The 18,748-nt window shown below is 34.1% G+C and overlaps 2 protein-coding genes across 2 annotated transcripts in view; one reads left to right on the top strand and one right to left on the bottom strand.

Annotated features, from left to right (window-relative positions):
* Positions 1-18,748, top strand: part of LOC106718772 (suppressor of lurcher protein 1) — a 245,727-nt gene that overhangs the window by 71,748 nt on the left and 155,231 nt on the right. The window contains exon 4 of the mRNA XM_014512942.2: positions 11,994-12,174. Coding sequence (XP_014368428.2) covers positions 11,994-12,174 — 181 coding nt within the window. The remainder of the gene's footprint in view (positions 1-11,993; positions 12,175-18,748) is intronic.
* On the bottom strand, positions 13,285-16,499 carry LOC106718774 (myosin regulatory light chain, smooth muscle). Its single transcript, XM_045679232.1, has 7 exons — positions 16,449-16,499; positions 15,943-16,301; positions 15,788-15,858; positions 15,153-15,300; positions 14,819-14,938; positions 14,285-14,421; positions 13,285-13,458 (listed from the first exon to the last, which is right to left on the bottom strand). Exons 2-7 carry the CDS (start codon positions 15,976-15,978, stop codon positions 13,299-13,301), a joined length of 672 nt encoding a protein of 223 aa, XP_045535188.1. The 5' UTR covers positions 15,979-16,301; positions 16,449-16,499; the 3' UTR covers positions 13,285-13,298.

Here is an 18,748-nt window from a genome sequence, read left to right as displayed (position 1 = left end):
AGAAGTTAGTAGTCATATGTTTTTCTCATTTATGGAACAGCTTTTCCTGCGCGCCTGCACTCCGTCCGCATGCAATAAAAAAAACTGTTTTAGTAGTATATGTGTTCTTCCAGATGTTGTTCTACATCTATGCCAAATTTCATCGCTATCGGTTAAGCCGTTCTGGAGATAATATATAAATGTAATAAACTTGTAATTGTAATAAAAATCCACCCATCGATCGATTTAAACTTTCGCATTAGTAAGATAGTTAGAAGTAAGATTAGTTGTAGATATTTTATTACAAACAGTATCAATTTCACATGCATTCGTAAATTCACCTTTTGCTAGAAATTTCGACAGTAATATCAAGATGCAAACATAACAAAAGTGGCGATTACACCTTCACAACGATCATAAACGCTAACAAGATTGTCGTACGTACGAACAGAAACGTTCTCACTCTACACTTAACATCTAAACAAAACATATGGTTTTGTTTTAAATACAATATTGGAACATTGATAATATGACTAGTTTTTAAAACAGCTTAATAAAATTAAGAAATTTAAAACCCATCTATTAATATAATATCTAAGGTTTGGTGGATATAATCTATAATTGCTTAATGTAACAAAATAAATTCCTTATTGGTTAAAGTATGAAGCTCACGAAAGCTTTACGTGCTTTATTGTAGTCAGTAACAGTTAAGTAAGGGATATTTTCTTTCATAGAAACTGTAAGCGGAAAACTTTGAATCGTAATTCACTAAAGTCTGTCTCGTAAAGCTTTAAGTTCGGCCGGATTCACTCGAAGCAAGATCAAAAGGAAGCGTTAGAACTCTCTAGAAATAGTTTCAATTAGCTATGGTTGTGTTCTTAACTAGAACTAAGATTAAGGTCTCGGATGTGTAGACCGAACTCAATTCACGCTACGCTTTAATCCGTTGCTTTGTGTAAGAAATGTGAGTTTGGTAAATGGTTTTATACTGACATTTTATAAAATTAAATACTACGTTAAATACATTTTTTTCTTATAAATAACATAAATATCATAACAATTTCACCTATTTTTCAACAGTTTATTTTCTTAAGATTTCTCTTAAAATATGCTGTTTCAGCTCAGAGGTATCTTCACATACTAAAATGAATTTTATTTAGCCAAATTGACATGTGGCAACTAAAAGATTAAGTTAAGGTTTTCCGTTACAAAAATATTCCTATGAGATAATCTAACTTTTCTCGATAGACATGTTGGGGCAAGGATTAAAAGTACATTATGTTACGTCGCGTGTTAATATTTAAAGGCGTGGGTGAGAAAACAACATCTGTTTTGTTTCCCAAGCGGTATCAAAATAGACTTTGGCATATCCACTTCCAACTTTTAGGTGAAGGGCAAACAAAATTTTATGAAAACATTCACATGATTTTATTGTACTTAAGTAAATATTGTTTTTATTATGTAACATTTTCAAACGTGTTTAATTTCATACGTGGAATGACCATTTTATGTTTAAGATTCGTGTTGAAATATTTATTAATCTTATTATATTACAAATATCCAAAACAACTAGAAGAATTGACATTTTACAATTTTTTGAATGTTTATAACAAATTAATGTCATCATCAGCTGATTATACGTCCCCACTGAGGGGCTCGAAGCCTGACCCAAGTTAGGGGTGACTAGGCCATAGTCAACCACGCTGGCCAAGTGCAGGTTGGTTGACTTCACACATATCATTGAACTTATTCTCAGATATGTGCAAGTTGCATCACGATGTTTTCCTTCATCGTTAGAACGTCGGATATATGTAAATCGAAAATCTAAAAACACATTGGTACATGGCGGTATTCGAACCCAGAACCTGCAGATTGGAAGTCAAGTGCTTAACTCCTGAACCACCGATGCTCTCGGTTAACAAATTAATGTACAATTAAAATTACATCTAAGCAAAACCTATTAACAAATATTGTGTTCATTTTAAACAAGAACATTTTACGTAACACGAAATTAAATCAAAGGATTTCTAGCTACAAGCCAAATTTCAATGGGCAACTAATTTACATCAGATTTCAATTTCAATTTTAGTTCTATGTAACTGGTGCAGTTATCTTACTTGTTAAACGAAGTTCGCTCGAATGCATTCGACCTGACTGCGTCTTTGTGTAAACGGCTGCTATTATACAAAGTCTAGTTGTTACATAATTATTTTAAGCTATACTTACTTTCTGTTATTCTCTCTCTGCCTAGCTCGTATCCCACATGGTTACCGCATTAATATTGTTATTAAATACTACGACTCTTACGCTGCCGAAAAGATTACGAAGTACGAGTAGCTCTACGGCTAGACGAAGGCGTTGTTCTACAGATTTATAAATAAGAAAGTATAAAACTTGACATTTATTTTGATGTCAAAAAACGAAAAATTGACTCCCAATTCATAATTATCTAGTAGTAAAATGACTGCCATGGCTTAATTCAAACTCCTTTATACAAGTTTTTAGTAAAACAAATGCCATTTTATTTTGCCGAAGATTTAGTTAATCAAGGAACGTTATGAAATTCTTGTTTGTTATCTCAATCTGAATGCATCGCTTTTACTTACAACGTTTAATGCAGAATTTTTATAGCCAGGAACGTTTGAAAGTTATTACACCCATTGTTTGAACAATTTATCTTCCAAAATGCGTTTCGCGTGCAATTTAACGTCTGCAAACAGTGCCGTCGTTACTGGATTGTCTAACTTTGGAAAAAATGCATATGTAGAGTTTATATTGTTATGGTATTATTGTTTGAAATCATCTTATTCAGAATTATCGCATTCATGAAATGAAAAAAATATATAGGGCAAAATTTTAAATGTTGATTTTTTCCTGGAATAATGAGATTTTATGACGACATTTTTGCGATTCATTGCAACTAAGTACTTCTTAACACAGTATAATACATATAAATAAGAAACTTACATTCGACACTAAAGTGTCACAAAATTACGTATATGTATGACATATACGTATATTTATTACAATACAAATTGTAACGTTTCGAGTTATCTTACCGAGACCTTTACGACGAACAATTGAGGTGGAATAAGAAGCACTCGTAAATTTACTCATAAGCAGTAAATATGCCAGATAAAGGAAATGAAAGGAGCCCAGGTAACCAAAAGCCGATTATAGAACTAACAAGGGTACGTTCGTAAACCTAATGACAACAGATGTGATCAGATTTCAAAGATTTATTCAATAGTGTATTTAATTAAAATGTAAATGTTGTTCTTCTTCTTGAAAGATTTCTTTAGAAACTAAAAAAATCTTGAAAACAAAGTTGCTTGTTGAATATTTATAACTAGCTGTCACCCGTGACATCGACCGCGCGGGATTAAAAAGAAATTTTTATTAGTAGCCTATGTGTTTTTCCAGACTATGCTCTACACCTATGCTAAATTTCATCAAAATCAGTTGAGCCGTTTCGGAGATACCTTCAAACATCCATCCATCCAAACATTCGCGTTTATAATATTAGTAAGTTATTTGAACTGAAATAGTGAAACTGTTTGTCGGACATATTGTTACTTTAAATCACAAATATATTAAAAGTTAATATATATTTGACCACAGTTCCACAGAAAAAATAAGTTTACTCAGGTGTAGAAGTTAAATGCACTGTGACGGATACTACAATATATATTTCTGTATTTTGTAACGGCATTTTAGTTGGCGTTCTATTTTACCATTGCATTTCTTTATTCAGCTGTTGGATGCCGCAGGCTAAACTGTGAATGCACGTTTTTAATTTGTCAATTCTACAAGTCCTGGTCGTAATTGATATTTATGAAAAAAAAAATCAAATGCATATCCAATGTGTGTTTTTTTTTAAAATAAACACAAACGAATTACGAACCCAAATTGTAGGTAATATTTACTACTTATGTTTATGTTTTGTGGGTGTTATAATCGTTCATTACAATGTGTAAGTACTTCTTCAACTTTCTCTAGATAAAAGTAAACTCGATGTAAGTTTAGGACCGTATACATTTCTACTCTGAAATCTTACTTCTCACCAATAACACACTATATATAATTGAAACTATATCTTGAGAGCACCGCTCTTGATCTCGTTCGAAGCGGATCTGGACGTTAACTTAAAGCTTTTCTAGACACGTCTTTAACAAATCATGATATAAAGTTCTGCAGTGTACAGTTTTATGAGGGAATCTACTATTAATATCTAAAAGAAGAACAGGATGCATTAGTTAGTATTGAATAACATAATATTTTAGCTTTATTCCCAAGTAGGGTTGGTGACAGTCAGGCGGCCGCTTGGAAAAAATGAAGCCAAATCTTTAAGGTTTATAAAACTTTGTGTGCCGACCCTACGTAAGTGGGATAAGGCCAGGAAGATGATGGTGATGATAATATTTTAGCTTTATTTAACTATCATTAGTATAAGCTAGACTTTCTACACATACGATATGCAGTACCGCTAATCGAAAAGTCAGAACTGACAATGCCACGCGTTGCTAGTGTGGAAGGTGGACAGCGTCCGCGCGGAATTAAAAAAAAAAAATAGTAGCCTATGTTTTCTTCTAGACTATGTTCTATATCTATGACAAACATCGAGATCTATTAAGCCGTTCTCGGGATACCTTCTAACAAACATCTATCCACCTGTCCATCCATCCATTTAAACATTCGTATTTAAAATTTTACACATTTTGACTATTCTATTAGATATATAGCTTATCAAATGTTACTCTACGGGTTGTGATTTATGTATAAATGTAGAAATATGTAAAAGAAAAAAAAATAAACTGAATTTTCTGCAACATTGTTGAGACAAGTAGAAAAATGGCGGCTTGCTATAAGTGAATTTAAAATATACACGTAGCAAGCGAGAATGAAGATAAGCCATTTGAGCTCTCTCAACCACAGTCTGCAGCAAAGTGCAACAACAATGTGGGAACGCGACCTACTCTTCATGCTCTATGAAAACCGAATCTCGGAAGGTAATTCGTTAGTTAACTGTAGCTGCGTGTATTTAACTCGTATTTACAGTTTAGAATTCTCTACTTGTTGGGTTGGAAATTTTAATTACGTTGTTTATGTGCCTCGATTTAAAAATGTTTATAGAAGTACTGATAAGTAAATAAATGTAGGTCTGTGATTTCCGAACGAAAAGAATGATAGATCGATAAGATTGAGATGCATGAACGATTGATTGATTAGAACGAGATGGATGTATGGGAGTGAAAGGGAGCGAGAGTGCGTGTGAGTGGAGTAAGACGAAGACGTGAACGGCAAGTGTTTAATGTTAATTTTTAAAAGTGTGATTAAATTAGTAATTGAAGAGAAATCTTTTATTTCTGCCCACCATCAAGACCACAAATTTGGGGGCTCGTCCGGGATAAGAAGAAAGACGGAAAGAAAAGACGTAAAGAAGACGAAATTCTATACGACGATTTCTTGCGACACGTGGTCGTGCGGTGGGAAGAAAAGAATTTAAGATGCCGAGGGATAGGGAAGTTGCTGACAAAGCTGAGATTACGGAAGTATCGCATCAACGCCAGGGTAATTTGCAATACTCCGAAGAGCTCATACCGAAATTCACCGGTACCGATAATTGCTACCCGGTGTCACGTTGGATCCAAGATATCGAAGATCACAGCGAAATCTTCGAATGGAGTCCGTTGCAACAACTTATAGTTGCGAGAAGATCCCTGGAAGGTACTGCAGCGCTTTGGCTAAAAAGTGAGCGACCGTTTAAAACATGGGCTGAGCTCAAGCAAGCTGTGTCAAAGGAGTTCCCAGACACGCTGGATCAAAAAACGGTACATGAGATGATGTGTAGTCGGAAAAAATTATCAAACGAAACATGCTTAGATTACATGTTAACAATGAAGGAGATGGGGAAGCGGGGCAAGTTACCAGACTATGTGGCCATTAAGTACATTGTAGACGGCATAAAAGACTTAGAGATGAACAAGATTATGTTGCATGGAGTGACCACATACTCTGAGCTAAAAGACAAAATTAAGATTTATGAAAATATAAAATCGAAAATGAAGTCTGAAAACAATCGGCATAAACAGTCGCGGTGTTATAATTGTGGTGAGTTGGGGCATACATCGTCGGCATGTCCGAATAAAGTGCATGGTTTAAAGTGTTTTAACTGTAATGAGTTCGGTCATATTGCATCGCGTTGTAGAAAAGGCAATCATCATAACCTAAAAAACATGAGCTTCGGGAAAGATCAGTCGAGTCATCGCCATTACGAAAATGCACGAGAGCGAACGACCAATGAGGAGCGACAAGAGCGGGAGCGCCAATCACGATATAGCGGAACGACCGGCCAATCAAAAGCTATGTTCGCTTCGAACAACTTCACACCGGAGCGGATTACGCAGTTTGAACGACGAACTGACAGCTCGGACGTGACGAAACATAAAGTGACAGATGGCCCAAATCAGAGTGACATGACATTGACAGCCGATGTCATGTTGACTGAAAGAATGGCGGGAAGACCTGTCGGCGTGGATTTAAACAAACTAGAACTCAAGAAGATCGATAAATCGAATTATTCAAAACCTGTGGTGGAAATTATGTTGGACAATTTCAAAGTGAACGCGTTAGTTGATACGGGAAGCGACATAAACTTATTAGATGAACGTATTTACAAGGACTATCTTAGTAACTTTAGTTGTGTAAGTGAACGTTTGTTGTTAACTGGATTAGGAAACCGGTCTATCCAATCGCTTGGAAAGTGTTTCCTACCTACTCGAATAGGTGATAGATGTTTAACTGTTACTTTCCATATTATACCATGTAATACAATGCCATATTATGTTGTCTTTGGACAGGAATTGTTATCTGACTATACCGTAGTGTTCGGAGAGCGATCTGTACATCTGTTAGACAAAGGGGAGGATTGGTTCAGGGGTTTAAATTGTGTGGCAAATTGCGATGTTGTTGTAGGTGACACTTGCAGCTCTTCAGTGCGACGAGAAGTTTTGCAGTGTGTAGATGAGTATAAACCTGTTCAAACCGAGGAGGTCCCATTGGAGTTGAAGATCATATTAAAAGATGACATCCCTGTTGCACATCGTCCACGAAGGATATCTCTGAAGGAACGTGAGATTGTTGAACAACAGGTAAAGCAGTGGTTGGATAACAATATAATTCGGGTAAGTTATTCTGAATATGCTAGCCCTATTGTGTTAGTCAGGAAAAAAGATGGATCCACAAGAGTTTGTGTTGATTATAGAGATATTAACAAGAAGATGGTTAAAGATGAATATCCTTTGCCGATAATAGAGGATTTAATTGATAAGTTAAGCGGTGCTAGATATTTTAGTGTCTTAGACTTAGAAAATGGATTTTTCCATTTAAAAGTTAGCGAGGAATCTGTCAAATACACAGCCTTTGTTACTCATCATGGGCAATGGGAATTTCTTAGAGCTCCATTTGGACTTTCAGTCTGCCCTAAGTATTTTACTAGATTTGTATCAATAATATTCAGGGAGTTGGTGTCACAAAACATAATGGCAACATTTATTGATGACATTATTGTGTATGCTGAAGACGAAATTCAGGCATTGGAGAGATTAAAATGTGTTCTAAAAGTTGCATCTGCGCATGGATTACAGATTAACTGGAAGAAAGCAAACTTGATTTCACAGCGAGTGGAATATCTTGGACATGTTGTGGAAGATGGAAAGGTGAGACCATCTCTTGATAAGACCGAGGCTGTTAGGAAATATCCGGAACCAAGGACATTGAAGCAATTGCACAGCTTCATTGGACTGACATCTTACTTCCGCAAGTACATTCCAAATTATGCTTTATTGGCTAAACCACTCACTGACCTCTTAAGAAAGGATACCAGTTTTTCTTTTGATGATGTACAAAGACAGGCATTTAATAAGTTAAAGCAGAAGTTGGCAAGTGGTCCAGTTTTATCTTTGTTTAATCCTCAACTTGAGACTGAGGTACACACAGACGCGTCCAGTGTGGCTTATGCAGCTATACTGTTACAGAGGGCACCGACTGGTGAGTTACATCCTATTCACTACATGAGTAAGAGAACAACTGATGCTGAAAGCAAATACAGTAGCTATGAGATGGAGGCCTTAGCCGTAGTCCAGGGTGTTAAAAAATTTCATCATTACTTATTCGGAATTAAATTTAAAATTGTTACAGATTGTCAAGCTTTTAGTATGACTTTAAAGAAACGGGATTTAACACCAAAGGTGGCTAGATGGGTGCTTTTACTTGACCAGTATGATTATGTTATAGAACACAGGTCTGGTAGTCAGATGAGGCACACAGATGCTTTAAGTAGGAATTGTTATGATGCAGGCATGGTGGTGACCTTGCATGATCAAATACAACAAGCACAGGACTGTGACGAGGGACTAAAGGCTATAAAAGAGATTTTGCGGGAAAAACCTTTTGCAGATTACTATTTGGAAAGAGGCTTACTTTACAAAGGTATGAGTAAACAATTAGTTATACCTAAAAGTATGGAAACAGAAATAATAAGAAGAGTTCATGAGCGTGGCCATTTTTCTAAGAAAAAAATGATAGAGTTAGTTGGTAAGGATTATTTCATTAAAAATTTAAACAGTAAAATTGAGGAATTTCTTGTAACTTGTATACCATGTTTACTAGCTACAAGAAAGGAGGGACATCAAGAAGGATTTTTACACTCAATTGATAAACACAATATACCATTGCATACCCTGCATTGTGACCATATTGGACCTTTATCACAGACGAAGAAACAGTATAATTATATTTTAACTGTAGTAGATGGTTTTACAAAATTTGTTTGGATCTTTCCTACCAAGGGTACAACTTCAAAAGAAACTTTAAGTAAACTTTTAATCCATCAACAAATATTTGGCAACCCTACGAGGATTATAACAGACAGGGGTACTGCATTCACCAGTTCCGAATTTAGAGACTATTGTGAAAAAGAAAAAATTGAACATGTAACTATCACAACTGGAGTACCACGTGGTAACGGTCAAGTGGAGAGAATACATAGGATTATAATATCAATTCTAACTAAACTTTGCATTTCAGATCAGTCTCTTTGGTACAGACATGTAAGCCGTCTTCAACAAGCCTTAAATAGTACATTTCAGAGAAGTATCAATACTACACCTTTTCAGTTAATGCCCGGAGTAAAGATGAAAACAAATGAAGACATAGAAATCTACAATTTGTTGCAACAAGAGAGTATAGATTGTTTTATGCAGGAAAGGGAAGAGTTAAGATGTTTGGCTAAAGCACAGATAGGAAAAGTTCAAGCGGAAAATGCTCAGACATACAATAAGAAGAGAAAGGAAAGCACTAAGTATCATGAAGGGGATAGAGTTGTCATCAAAAGAACACAATTTGGTTCAGGTCTTAAACTGAAGGAGAAGTTTTTGGGGCCATATGTAGTAAAAAAGGTCAAGGGGAATGACCGTTATGATTTAGAGAAGGTGCATAGCTATAGAGAGGGACCTACCAAAACATGTAGTTCAGCGGACTATATGAAACCATGGCCTGGGTTTCATGATACTTTAGGTGAATAGCCACTTTAATTTTATTAATGGTTTTATTTTTATTTTTTTTCTTGTTTAGTATTTTTAAGTAACCTGAGCAGATCTCTCTTCAGATGATACATGATGTAAGATAAGTAGTCAGATAACAGTTACAATAATAACCAAATATTGTCTTGTGTTTGTAGACACATCTTATGTTAAAATAAAAATAAAAGTTTTTGTATGATTATAATATTGTAAGGATGTTAGAAGTAATTGGGGGGATAAAAACACTTTGTATTCGGTAGTCAAGTCTTTATTGTTTTTTTTTGTTTCTTTAAAAACTTGTTGTTAACTTGTTGTTAAGGATAATGTGTTATGTAATAAGATATGTTAACTTTATTTTTAAGATTGATACATTGTAATTCTGATATGTTTGTGTGAATGAGGATATCTCGGTTTTTATTTTGTATAATGTAGGTATAGTATGTTCAAGATTTTGTTTAGAGTATGTCAGAGGAGAGCGAGGTGTGTGGCTGGGGGCAGCCAAACCCGCAGGATGGCCGAGATGTAGGTCTGTGATTTCCGAACGAAAAGAATGATAGATCGATAAGATTGAGATGCATGAACGATTGATTGATTAGAACGAGATGGATGTATGGGAGTGAAAGGGAGCGAGAGTGCGTGTGAGTGGAGTAAGACGAAGACGTGAACGGCAAGTGTTTAATGTTAATTTTTAAAAGTGTGATTAAATTAGTAATTGAAGAGAAATCTTTTATTTCTGCCCACCATCAAGACCACATAAATATATAAAAAGTATTCACTTTGATTCTATCAAAGGATGAATCAAATGATTTATGCCAAATAGCAATGAGACAATTGGGATGTTAATTTACAAGACTTGAATTAGGTTAGTTGGGTGTTTGATACTGCAATACTGCCTTGCAATATTAAAAAGTATAAATAAGAGAAAAGACATGTAAAAATGACTGTAATAAAATCGTTAAATTGCATGTAAAGACAATCGCAATCACATCTTCATTGCACGTTAAAGATACATTTGTTCAGGTGTGAGAGTTTAATGTACCGTGCGGGTGTCGGCATGCAGATTCAGTGGAAATTTCGACATAGTTCAGATACGTGTTTGTCTTTATTTAAAACGTGCTTTTAACATTCTTGATAGCAAGAGATTGTTTTGATTTTTGTATCATTTAATGTTTTGCGATATACAAAGAGTTAAAGAGCTTATTGATAATAATAGAGACCGACGAATAAATATTCATCACTACTTAATTTTAAATTTAATCAGACACTGGTTTATATGATTTTATTAAAATAATACGGAGAATAGCTTATCTATTTTTCTTTTTATTTTAAATGTATAAAATAACAAAGTTACCGTTACACTCCGTTGCAATTTTAATGAAGCTTTAGTTTCCGTTAAGTCATGGATTTAAAGTTACACAGTTCTGTGAGTTCAACCATTACTTGATTCCACTCCAAAGAATACAAGCTGTCTCTGAAACATTTACGATGCTTCTTACTAAAATTAAAGCTCTCTTCTGCAGCAACTATGTTCCTTCAAGCAGCAAACTAAATACCTAACTATTCTAAAGATATAAAGTTATTTCTTTAGTATCGGAAGAACATTTTATCTTTAAATTATAGCTTGGACATAGAGTACTTAAGTTATGAAATAATTTTGGAAGGAGTATGTGTTAATTTGTCTTGTTCAAGTTGGATTCTTAATATAACTACAATATTAATTCACCTTTATCATCATTAGCTATACGTCCCCATTGAGGAGCTCGGATCCTACCAAGTTATGGGTGACTAGGCCAAAGTCGAACCCGCAGGCCAAGTTCGGGTTGGTTGACTTCACATATATCATTGAATTTCATCGCAGATATGAGCAGGTTGCATCACTATGTTTTCCTTCACCGTAAGAAGTTCGAATATTTATTATACAGATTAAAAATCTGTGTTACTTAGTACCTTTTGATGTATTGTAATCAATCCGCTCTACGTTGATAATCTTACAACAGTCATGCGTCTTTACTTAATAACAACATCATTAATCATATTAACACATTGAGCCATAACTCCTGGCGCGTATTGTGCGGAAAGTGATTTGTGAGAGTGCTCTATATAAGACTAAATTTGATAATATAATTCAAAAGCACGATAGCCTTGAAGTAGGTTAGTCGGTCTACATTGAAACATAAATTTCGCTTTTGTTAGATACCTCGATACCTTTGATGATATATTTGAATATAATCAATAATAATTAGTGTCATTTCAAGGACATGGCACGTATACACGTTTCGTTACATGAAAGAGAAGAAAGATATAACGTTGAGATAAGAGTTAAGAGAGCGACCTTTAAATTTTTCCTTGTTTTACTGATATGTTGCGGGGAGTATTTTGTAAGATATTTTAGTTTTTAATGAACTATTTTTGAATAATTTTCTTTTGTTTCAGGTTGTTCTTGTATCCGATTCACATCGACGTATGGCAAAGAGCGAGGCACATTCAGTAGCCCCGACTACCCTCGGCCGTACCCCGCCCATATTAACTGTTTACTTTATACCTTCATTGCTGGTCCCCATCAGATCGTCGAACTTGTGTTTACGGACTTCGACATCTATAAGGAGCATCTTGAGTGAGTAGCCTAGTATTTATTACATTTTACACTTTCATTTCTATTCTTACTTTTGTATGTTATAATTTTTAAGAATATTAGAGTAAATAATACGAAGAAGACTTCATCACTATCTAATATAATATAAGTCCACCACACATATACATTTTTTTAGATAAACCGTTAATATTTTAACAAGGATATGAAAATTTAAGGAGGTAACTGAGTCATTTATAATTTAAAATTTGTAAAGGTTTACGATCTCTTTAATAGATAAATAACATTTTAGATTAAACGTTTTAGTAATGCTATGGGTGAGGAGCGTTAAAATGTGAAATTTTATCTTTATTGCCCGAAGCTGAGAAGTTTAATTCCCGACAATTGCTTATCACTGTGGAAACTTTCATTCTGTAGAAGAGTCCTTGGACGGTTCATTTCTGAGGGGCTTTAGTTGGCTACTTTAAATAGTAACTGCAATTTAAACGATTACTTGCTTCACTTAATTCAAAACTCATTAAACTTTACTATAGAATAAAGACATTGTTAGCCACAAGGTTTAATATGTTCAGTGCCACTACGATTGTTTCTTAAGTTCATGTACTCGCTATTATTGATGATAACTGATGTCTTATTACAGAATGTATTTGGATTCACTTTTTATTTAAATAATATTATGGTAAACTATGAAAAGCTTGGTTAAATATTTATCTAGAAAAGATATATTTATCCAAGCTTTTCATATTCCTACCTTTTGTTCAGGATAATTGAAACATGTTTAAGATTTTAGCTTTATTTATTTATGTTTTACATCTTAAATTTTATTATATATTTTTATGTGGTTGATAAAAATTAAATATGATAGTATAAGGATAATATTACGTATGTTGATTTGATATTACTGACCCTTGCTTAGTGGGCCTAGCACAAATATTTGTCATCGACAAAATATATATTACGATTTGTGCAACGCCCTATAAAGCGAAAAGTATATGAAAATTCTCGTATAAATTTTGACACTATTGACGATGATGATACGAACACGATTGTTCCAAACATGTGCTCGGCCTATTTTTAATTTCGGTGTTATTAAAATGCAATATTTTCATTTTGACTTTCAAATCTTACTTTTTTAGTTTCATTAGCATCTACTTCTTCGCTTTTCTCAGGCCGCTTAACTGACTACAAAATTGTATGTAGTCGATCATCGTTTTGCCACCTTTATCAATAGTCGGTGCTTCATCTAATGCATAATCAGTTTCTTTCTCAGTAAAACGGTCTCCCCAAGTCATGAGGTCATGACGAATCCTGAAATTATATATTACAATAATTATAAATGATGTATTATACATGTTATATGGTACACAATATAAGAGCGTCGGTGGCTCAGGGCTTAAGCACTTTACTTGCAATCTGTAAGTCCTAGGGTCAAATCCCGCCATGTAAAAATGTTTTTTATGATTTGTTTTATATATGTACATTTATTCGACGTTCTTACGGTGAAGGAAAACATCGTGATGCAACCTGCACATATCTGAGAAGAAATTCAAAGATATGTGTGAAGTCAACCAACCCACACTAGGCCATCGTGGTTGACTATGGCCTAATCACCCCTAACTTAGGGTAGACTCCAAGCCCCTCGGTGGCGACATATAGTCAGCTGATGATGACGATGGTACACTACACGGTAGATGTTTACAAGAAAAAATGAAATGTAACGTTAAAAAGGTTAAAAAAATTACACACAAATACACAAAGTTAATCCATCATAAACAATTTAGCTTTAGTAATGGAACTTTTACCACGTAACGTAACTTTTAAGGGCATTGTACTCCAGAGATTAAGTTAGACAGGCGGTTCTTATACGAGTACCTGATGTTGAGTTGTTGCTTAATACTTACGTGCCTACTAACCATAACTTAATAAGTAAGCAAGACTTGAAAAGCCAACTTATAAATTTAAAAACTCACTATTTTTTTTTATTTCTGCTATGTCATATTTCAAAACGTAAACTTTAAACCAAGAAACGTAAAACGAATTTTTTAACAGGGATACAGCATAGCCCCTCAGATTTACTATTATAGCAATACTGAATAACGTTGCTTTTATTATAAATTATATTTAGCTTAAATACCTTTCCTCAGATATGTAACCGGAATTCTCACTGTCCCAGCGTGACAGGGCTGCCTTCAATGTTTCTTCGGAATCAAGTTCTAACGTCTTATATCCCAGAAGGTTAACGAACGCATCGAAATCCATGGGTTGAGACGCCTAAAAAGGAAAATAGTTTTTTTTTATAAAACACTTGTCAATATTGTGTAGTTATATGTCAATAAAAGAAGCTTAATAGGTTTAAATTATAAATAGCAGGTGTATAAATTGAAAACATCAACACGGCAGTTGATAAAACCTTATGTCGAAATAAAATTTTGTAAATATTTGTAACAATTATTTCATCATAATTATTCACTACTAGATCGTGTAATTAACTTGTCGATTTTTTCCTTTCTTTTTCTTAATCAAAAAAGCAAAGGTCTTAGTGGCCAGTATGTTACCTCTTTGGCAGAGAACAAAACCTTGTCTACCAAAGAGATGGGATACATAATTCTTCACTCAGTAGCACTTCAGCTGTAGCTTTAATGCAATCTTAGGTTTAGGTAACAATTACCTCCGAGAGCATATTTCGTATAAGTTGTTCATCGACCGTCTCTCCAAGACTAACCAGTGTGCCGCGTAAGTCGTTGTCATCAATATAGCCATCTCCGTTCAAGTCAAATAAAAGAAACGCCTGGAAATAAATTGAATGTTATTTATACAATAAGTATCTCTTAATATTTTCACTATTAACAGTAAGTTTTTTTTAGTCTATAATCTATATATGTCTCTCCCAAATTTCATCCACATTCACTCTGACGCTCTGGATGTTGGTGGTAATAATCATCAATTCATTGATCCATCTAAAATTTTGATTACAACTTTGATAAGATTTCCGTTGATCCTACCTCTTTTAACTCAAATATTTTGTTTTCATCCAATTCGGCCATAACATTAGCAGGAATGCATAGAGCCTCTCTAGCTCTGGATGCAGACCGCGAGCGGGGCGCTGTAGGCACAAGCAGTTCTGACTCGTTTGAAATTAATGAATTGGTGCTGTAAATAATCAATCTTACTTCTTACTATTAAATATTATGAATGCGAATGTTTGGATGTATAGATGGATGGATGGATGAATATTTGTTTGAAAGTATCTTTAGAACGGCTCAATGGATCTCGATGAAATTTGCCATAGATATAGACCACAGTCTGAAAGAACATATAGGCTACTTATCAAGTTTTTTTTTTAATTCCGCGCGGACGGAGTCGCGGGCGACGGCTAGTTTTATTAAGAAATATACACGTTTTCATGGTACGCGATATCTAGTATACGTAAATCAAGTTTGGAGAAAGTTTTCTAGATAATAACTAGAAGAATTATTAATTCAAATTATAAAATAACATCTGATATTTAATAAACATTAAGGACTAACAGAAGACACCAAAAATTAGTAATATAGCTTGTTCATGATTTAATTTTCACATAAATCAAAAGGAAATCTGTGAACTATTTTTACAAGATAAAATGAAAGGAAAAACTTACTTCCCAGATGATACAGATTGAAGAAGATTCTCTTTGAACTTCTTTATTTCATCTTGAGTAGATTCTGTTCTCTAAAATAAAGTTATTAAATGAACTGACAGACACTTTTGAATACATTAAAACAATTTCAAATATTCACGATTCATAAAGCTTACCGCTGTATTCGGAGAAAGCTCATTATCGTTTTCCATATTTTTTTTTCAAGCGGTAAATTTACTTAAAGTACACTTCCAAGATTTAATTAACGTCTGAATTTCGTACAGCAAGAGTCGTAACTAAACAAAATTCACATCATTAAACTAAAATTGCATTTTGCTCGGGCAAAGATAATCATTTAATACGCTTGGTTGCACGCAGATTTCAAGATTATACGTAATGCTTTCCGTCGCTAAATTAAATTAAATTTTCGCATGTAATTCCCTCAGATTTTCCAGCGAATGCGTCACATATATCTTATTTTCATGTTTTCTTTTACTATACTATAATTCGTTTACGTTTGCGAGGTCACCGGTGTCTGAAATTGTATTCGTTATATGAAAAGTAATATGTTACTGCTGAAGTAGGCACATTAGGAAAACAAGTAAAGTTAACAAACATGTTATGCTGTTTTTATCATTGAAGAAACGTAATATCAGACTTCAAACAAAAAAAATGTACCTACAAATAATAATGGTAAGAGATGTTTATGGAGACATGGTATAAATAATTTCGTTTGCTTTACTGTCTCTTTTTTTTTTTCAAGGAATACGAAAGAGGTGACGTTTGTATGTATGTTTTATACAAGCGTTTCTACAATGGAAACCTACAGAGTTCCATTTTGGACGTTAGTGCCAAAGTTAATTCGAGCATTAATAAGGTCCCGTGTCAAGGGAGCGGCTAATCATAACATTACGTCACGCTGTCAGATGCGCGTATTAAATTAATTTATTGCTCCACTGAACTGACGGAGCATTATTCAAGTTGATCCAGACCAAATATTCCCTTAAGGTAACATTTTATAATGGCATAACTTAGGATCGAAGTTACACTCTTACAACTTAATTTTTCTTTGCAACCTTTTTGTAATATTTTTAAGATAAAGTTTAGGTAATCCTATGATTGATATTTTAGATTTAGTGCGTTTCGAACCTTTGGGGTAATGTAAGAAGTTTTTTTTACGATGAAAAACCATCACTTGGACTCGATCCCATCTGATATTAAGTGTTGATTTGGTAGAAAGTTATAACGTGCTAGCTTAGTAAGTGCTTATTCACTTGAAATTCTCGGTGTCAAATTTGAATGTAAAAACAGACGGCAACTTGTTCCAATCCTTTGCGGAACGAACAAGGAAAGATGCTGCAAATCGTTTCGTTAGATTCCCGCAACATGCCTGAACGTCCGTTGGTAAAATGGTGATGAAGGAATTATTTTATTTTAATCCTGATTTAAGTTATTTTAAATTTCATTTATTTAAAGGCACACACTTTACAAAGGAATTGTAATGTTTAACAATAATATCTTTATAACTTATGCCATTAGTGAAACTTCTTCATAATAAGGTTTCTGTGCCGTCTTATTAGGATATATTGTTATGAATTTCTCCTAAATTTGCATTAACATGCTTATAAGATATTTCCCGAACAATGGTTGTATTCAACCTATTTTAGCTCTCATTAATATCTTACCATTCTTGACTAATTAAATACGGGTTCACCAACAACAAAAGGCCGAGTTTGTATTGTCTTTCAATTATTATAAATAATCTTAGACATTTTGATGTTATAGTAATATTACAATATTACTATTGTATTATATTCCAAGTAAGGGTCAAAATTAACATTAGTAAAACATCATGATAGTTTGAGGTTTTCAATTCGTTAATTCGTTTTTTTGCTTTTTTTATGCCATCTATATCTATGTTATATCTTAATCTTATTAATATTACAAATGCGGATATTTAGATGGAAGAATGTTTGTTACAAGGCATTACCAGAACCCGGCTGCATGAATCTCAATGAAATTTGGTATAGATGTAGAACACAGTCTGGAAGAACACATTGGCTACTAATTAAGTTTTTTTTTAATTTCGCATAGACGGTGTTGCGGGCGACAGCTAATAAATGAGAAAGTTTGGTTGTTTGAATGTATTTTTGTTAGATGGCTTTTCCATAACGGCTCAACGGATCTCGCTAAAATTCAGTATAGATGTAGAACAGAGTCTAAAACACACAAGAGTCGCAGGCGACAGTTAGTACTAACATAAATTAATCATTATATTGTAAGGTCGAAGTTATGTTGTACGGTTTAACTGTATTTGCATTAAAACATCATTTTTAGAACCGCGGGAATGGTTATATCACCAAATTGTCAACCACATCATTATTAATACGTTTTCATTTTCACTACCACATTAACACAAATTAGAGCGTGAAAGCATTCAATTTATTTGGTACAATCATTCGGCGATCGGAATACCCGTTACAGCGTTCAATTGTCGATACTAATTTTGAGTGTTCGCGATACTTGAAAGGGTTCGATGTTGTTTAACCTAATTGCATTACGAGATCACCTGGGGCGATGTTCTGTTTCAGTTGCTATCAAATTTCTGGCCCTTAATTAATATTGTTATGTAACTTCGCTAATGTATTCTCGGGTGGGCAAAGGAACAGTTTCCCAGTTGTTTTATAATATAACAAGTGTATTTAATGTTATGTCGTTAAAATGTAAGGTGGTATTTTAAATTATAGCAAATTAGCTGTCGCCTGCGACTCCGTCCGCGCGGAATTAAATTAAAAAAAACGTAATAAGTAGCCTATGTGTTCTTCCAGACTATGTTCTATATCTGTGCCAAATTTCATCAAGATCCGTTGCGTTGTTCGGGTAATACCTTCAAGTAAACATCCAACCATCCATGCATCCATCTAGACATTTGCATTTATAGGTATAATAGTAAGAAGTAAGATTACAAGTTGTGTCAATACC

Source organism: Papilio machaon, chromosome 9 (genome assembly GCF_912999745.1).
Source record: "Papilio machaon chromosome 9, ilPapMach1.1, whole genome shotgun sequence".
Taxonomy (NCBI): Eukaryota; Metazoa; Arthropoda; class Insecta; order Lepidoptera; family Papilionidae; genus Papilio; species Papilio machaon.
The sequence above is the reverse complement of the archived record's forward strand: the minus strand, read 5'-3'. Positions and strand labels throughout refer to the sequence as shown.

Excerpts from the sequence above, each read along its gene's own strand:
- LOC106718774 (XM_045679232.1), bottom strand. The coding sequence starts at position 15,978 with ATGGAAAACGATAATGAGCTTTCTCCGAATACAGCG. Across the intron at positions 15,859-15,942 it reads AGCTTTCTCCGAATACAGCG|AGAACAGAATCTACTCAAGA; the intron begins GTAAGCTTTATG and ends ACTTTATTTTAG. Across the intron at positions 13,459-14,284 it reads GGTTACATATCTGAGGAAAG|GATTCGTCATGACCTCATGA; the intron begins GTATTTAAGCTA and ends ATATAATTTCAG.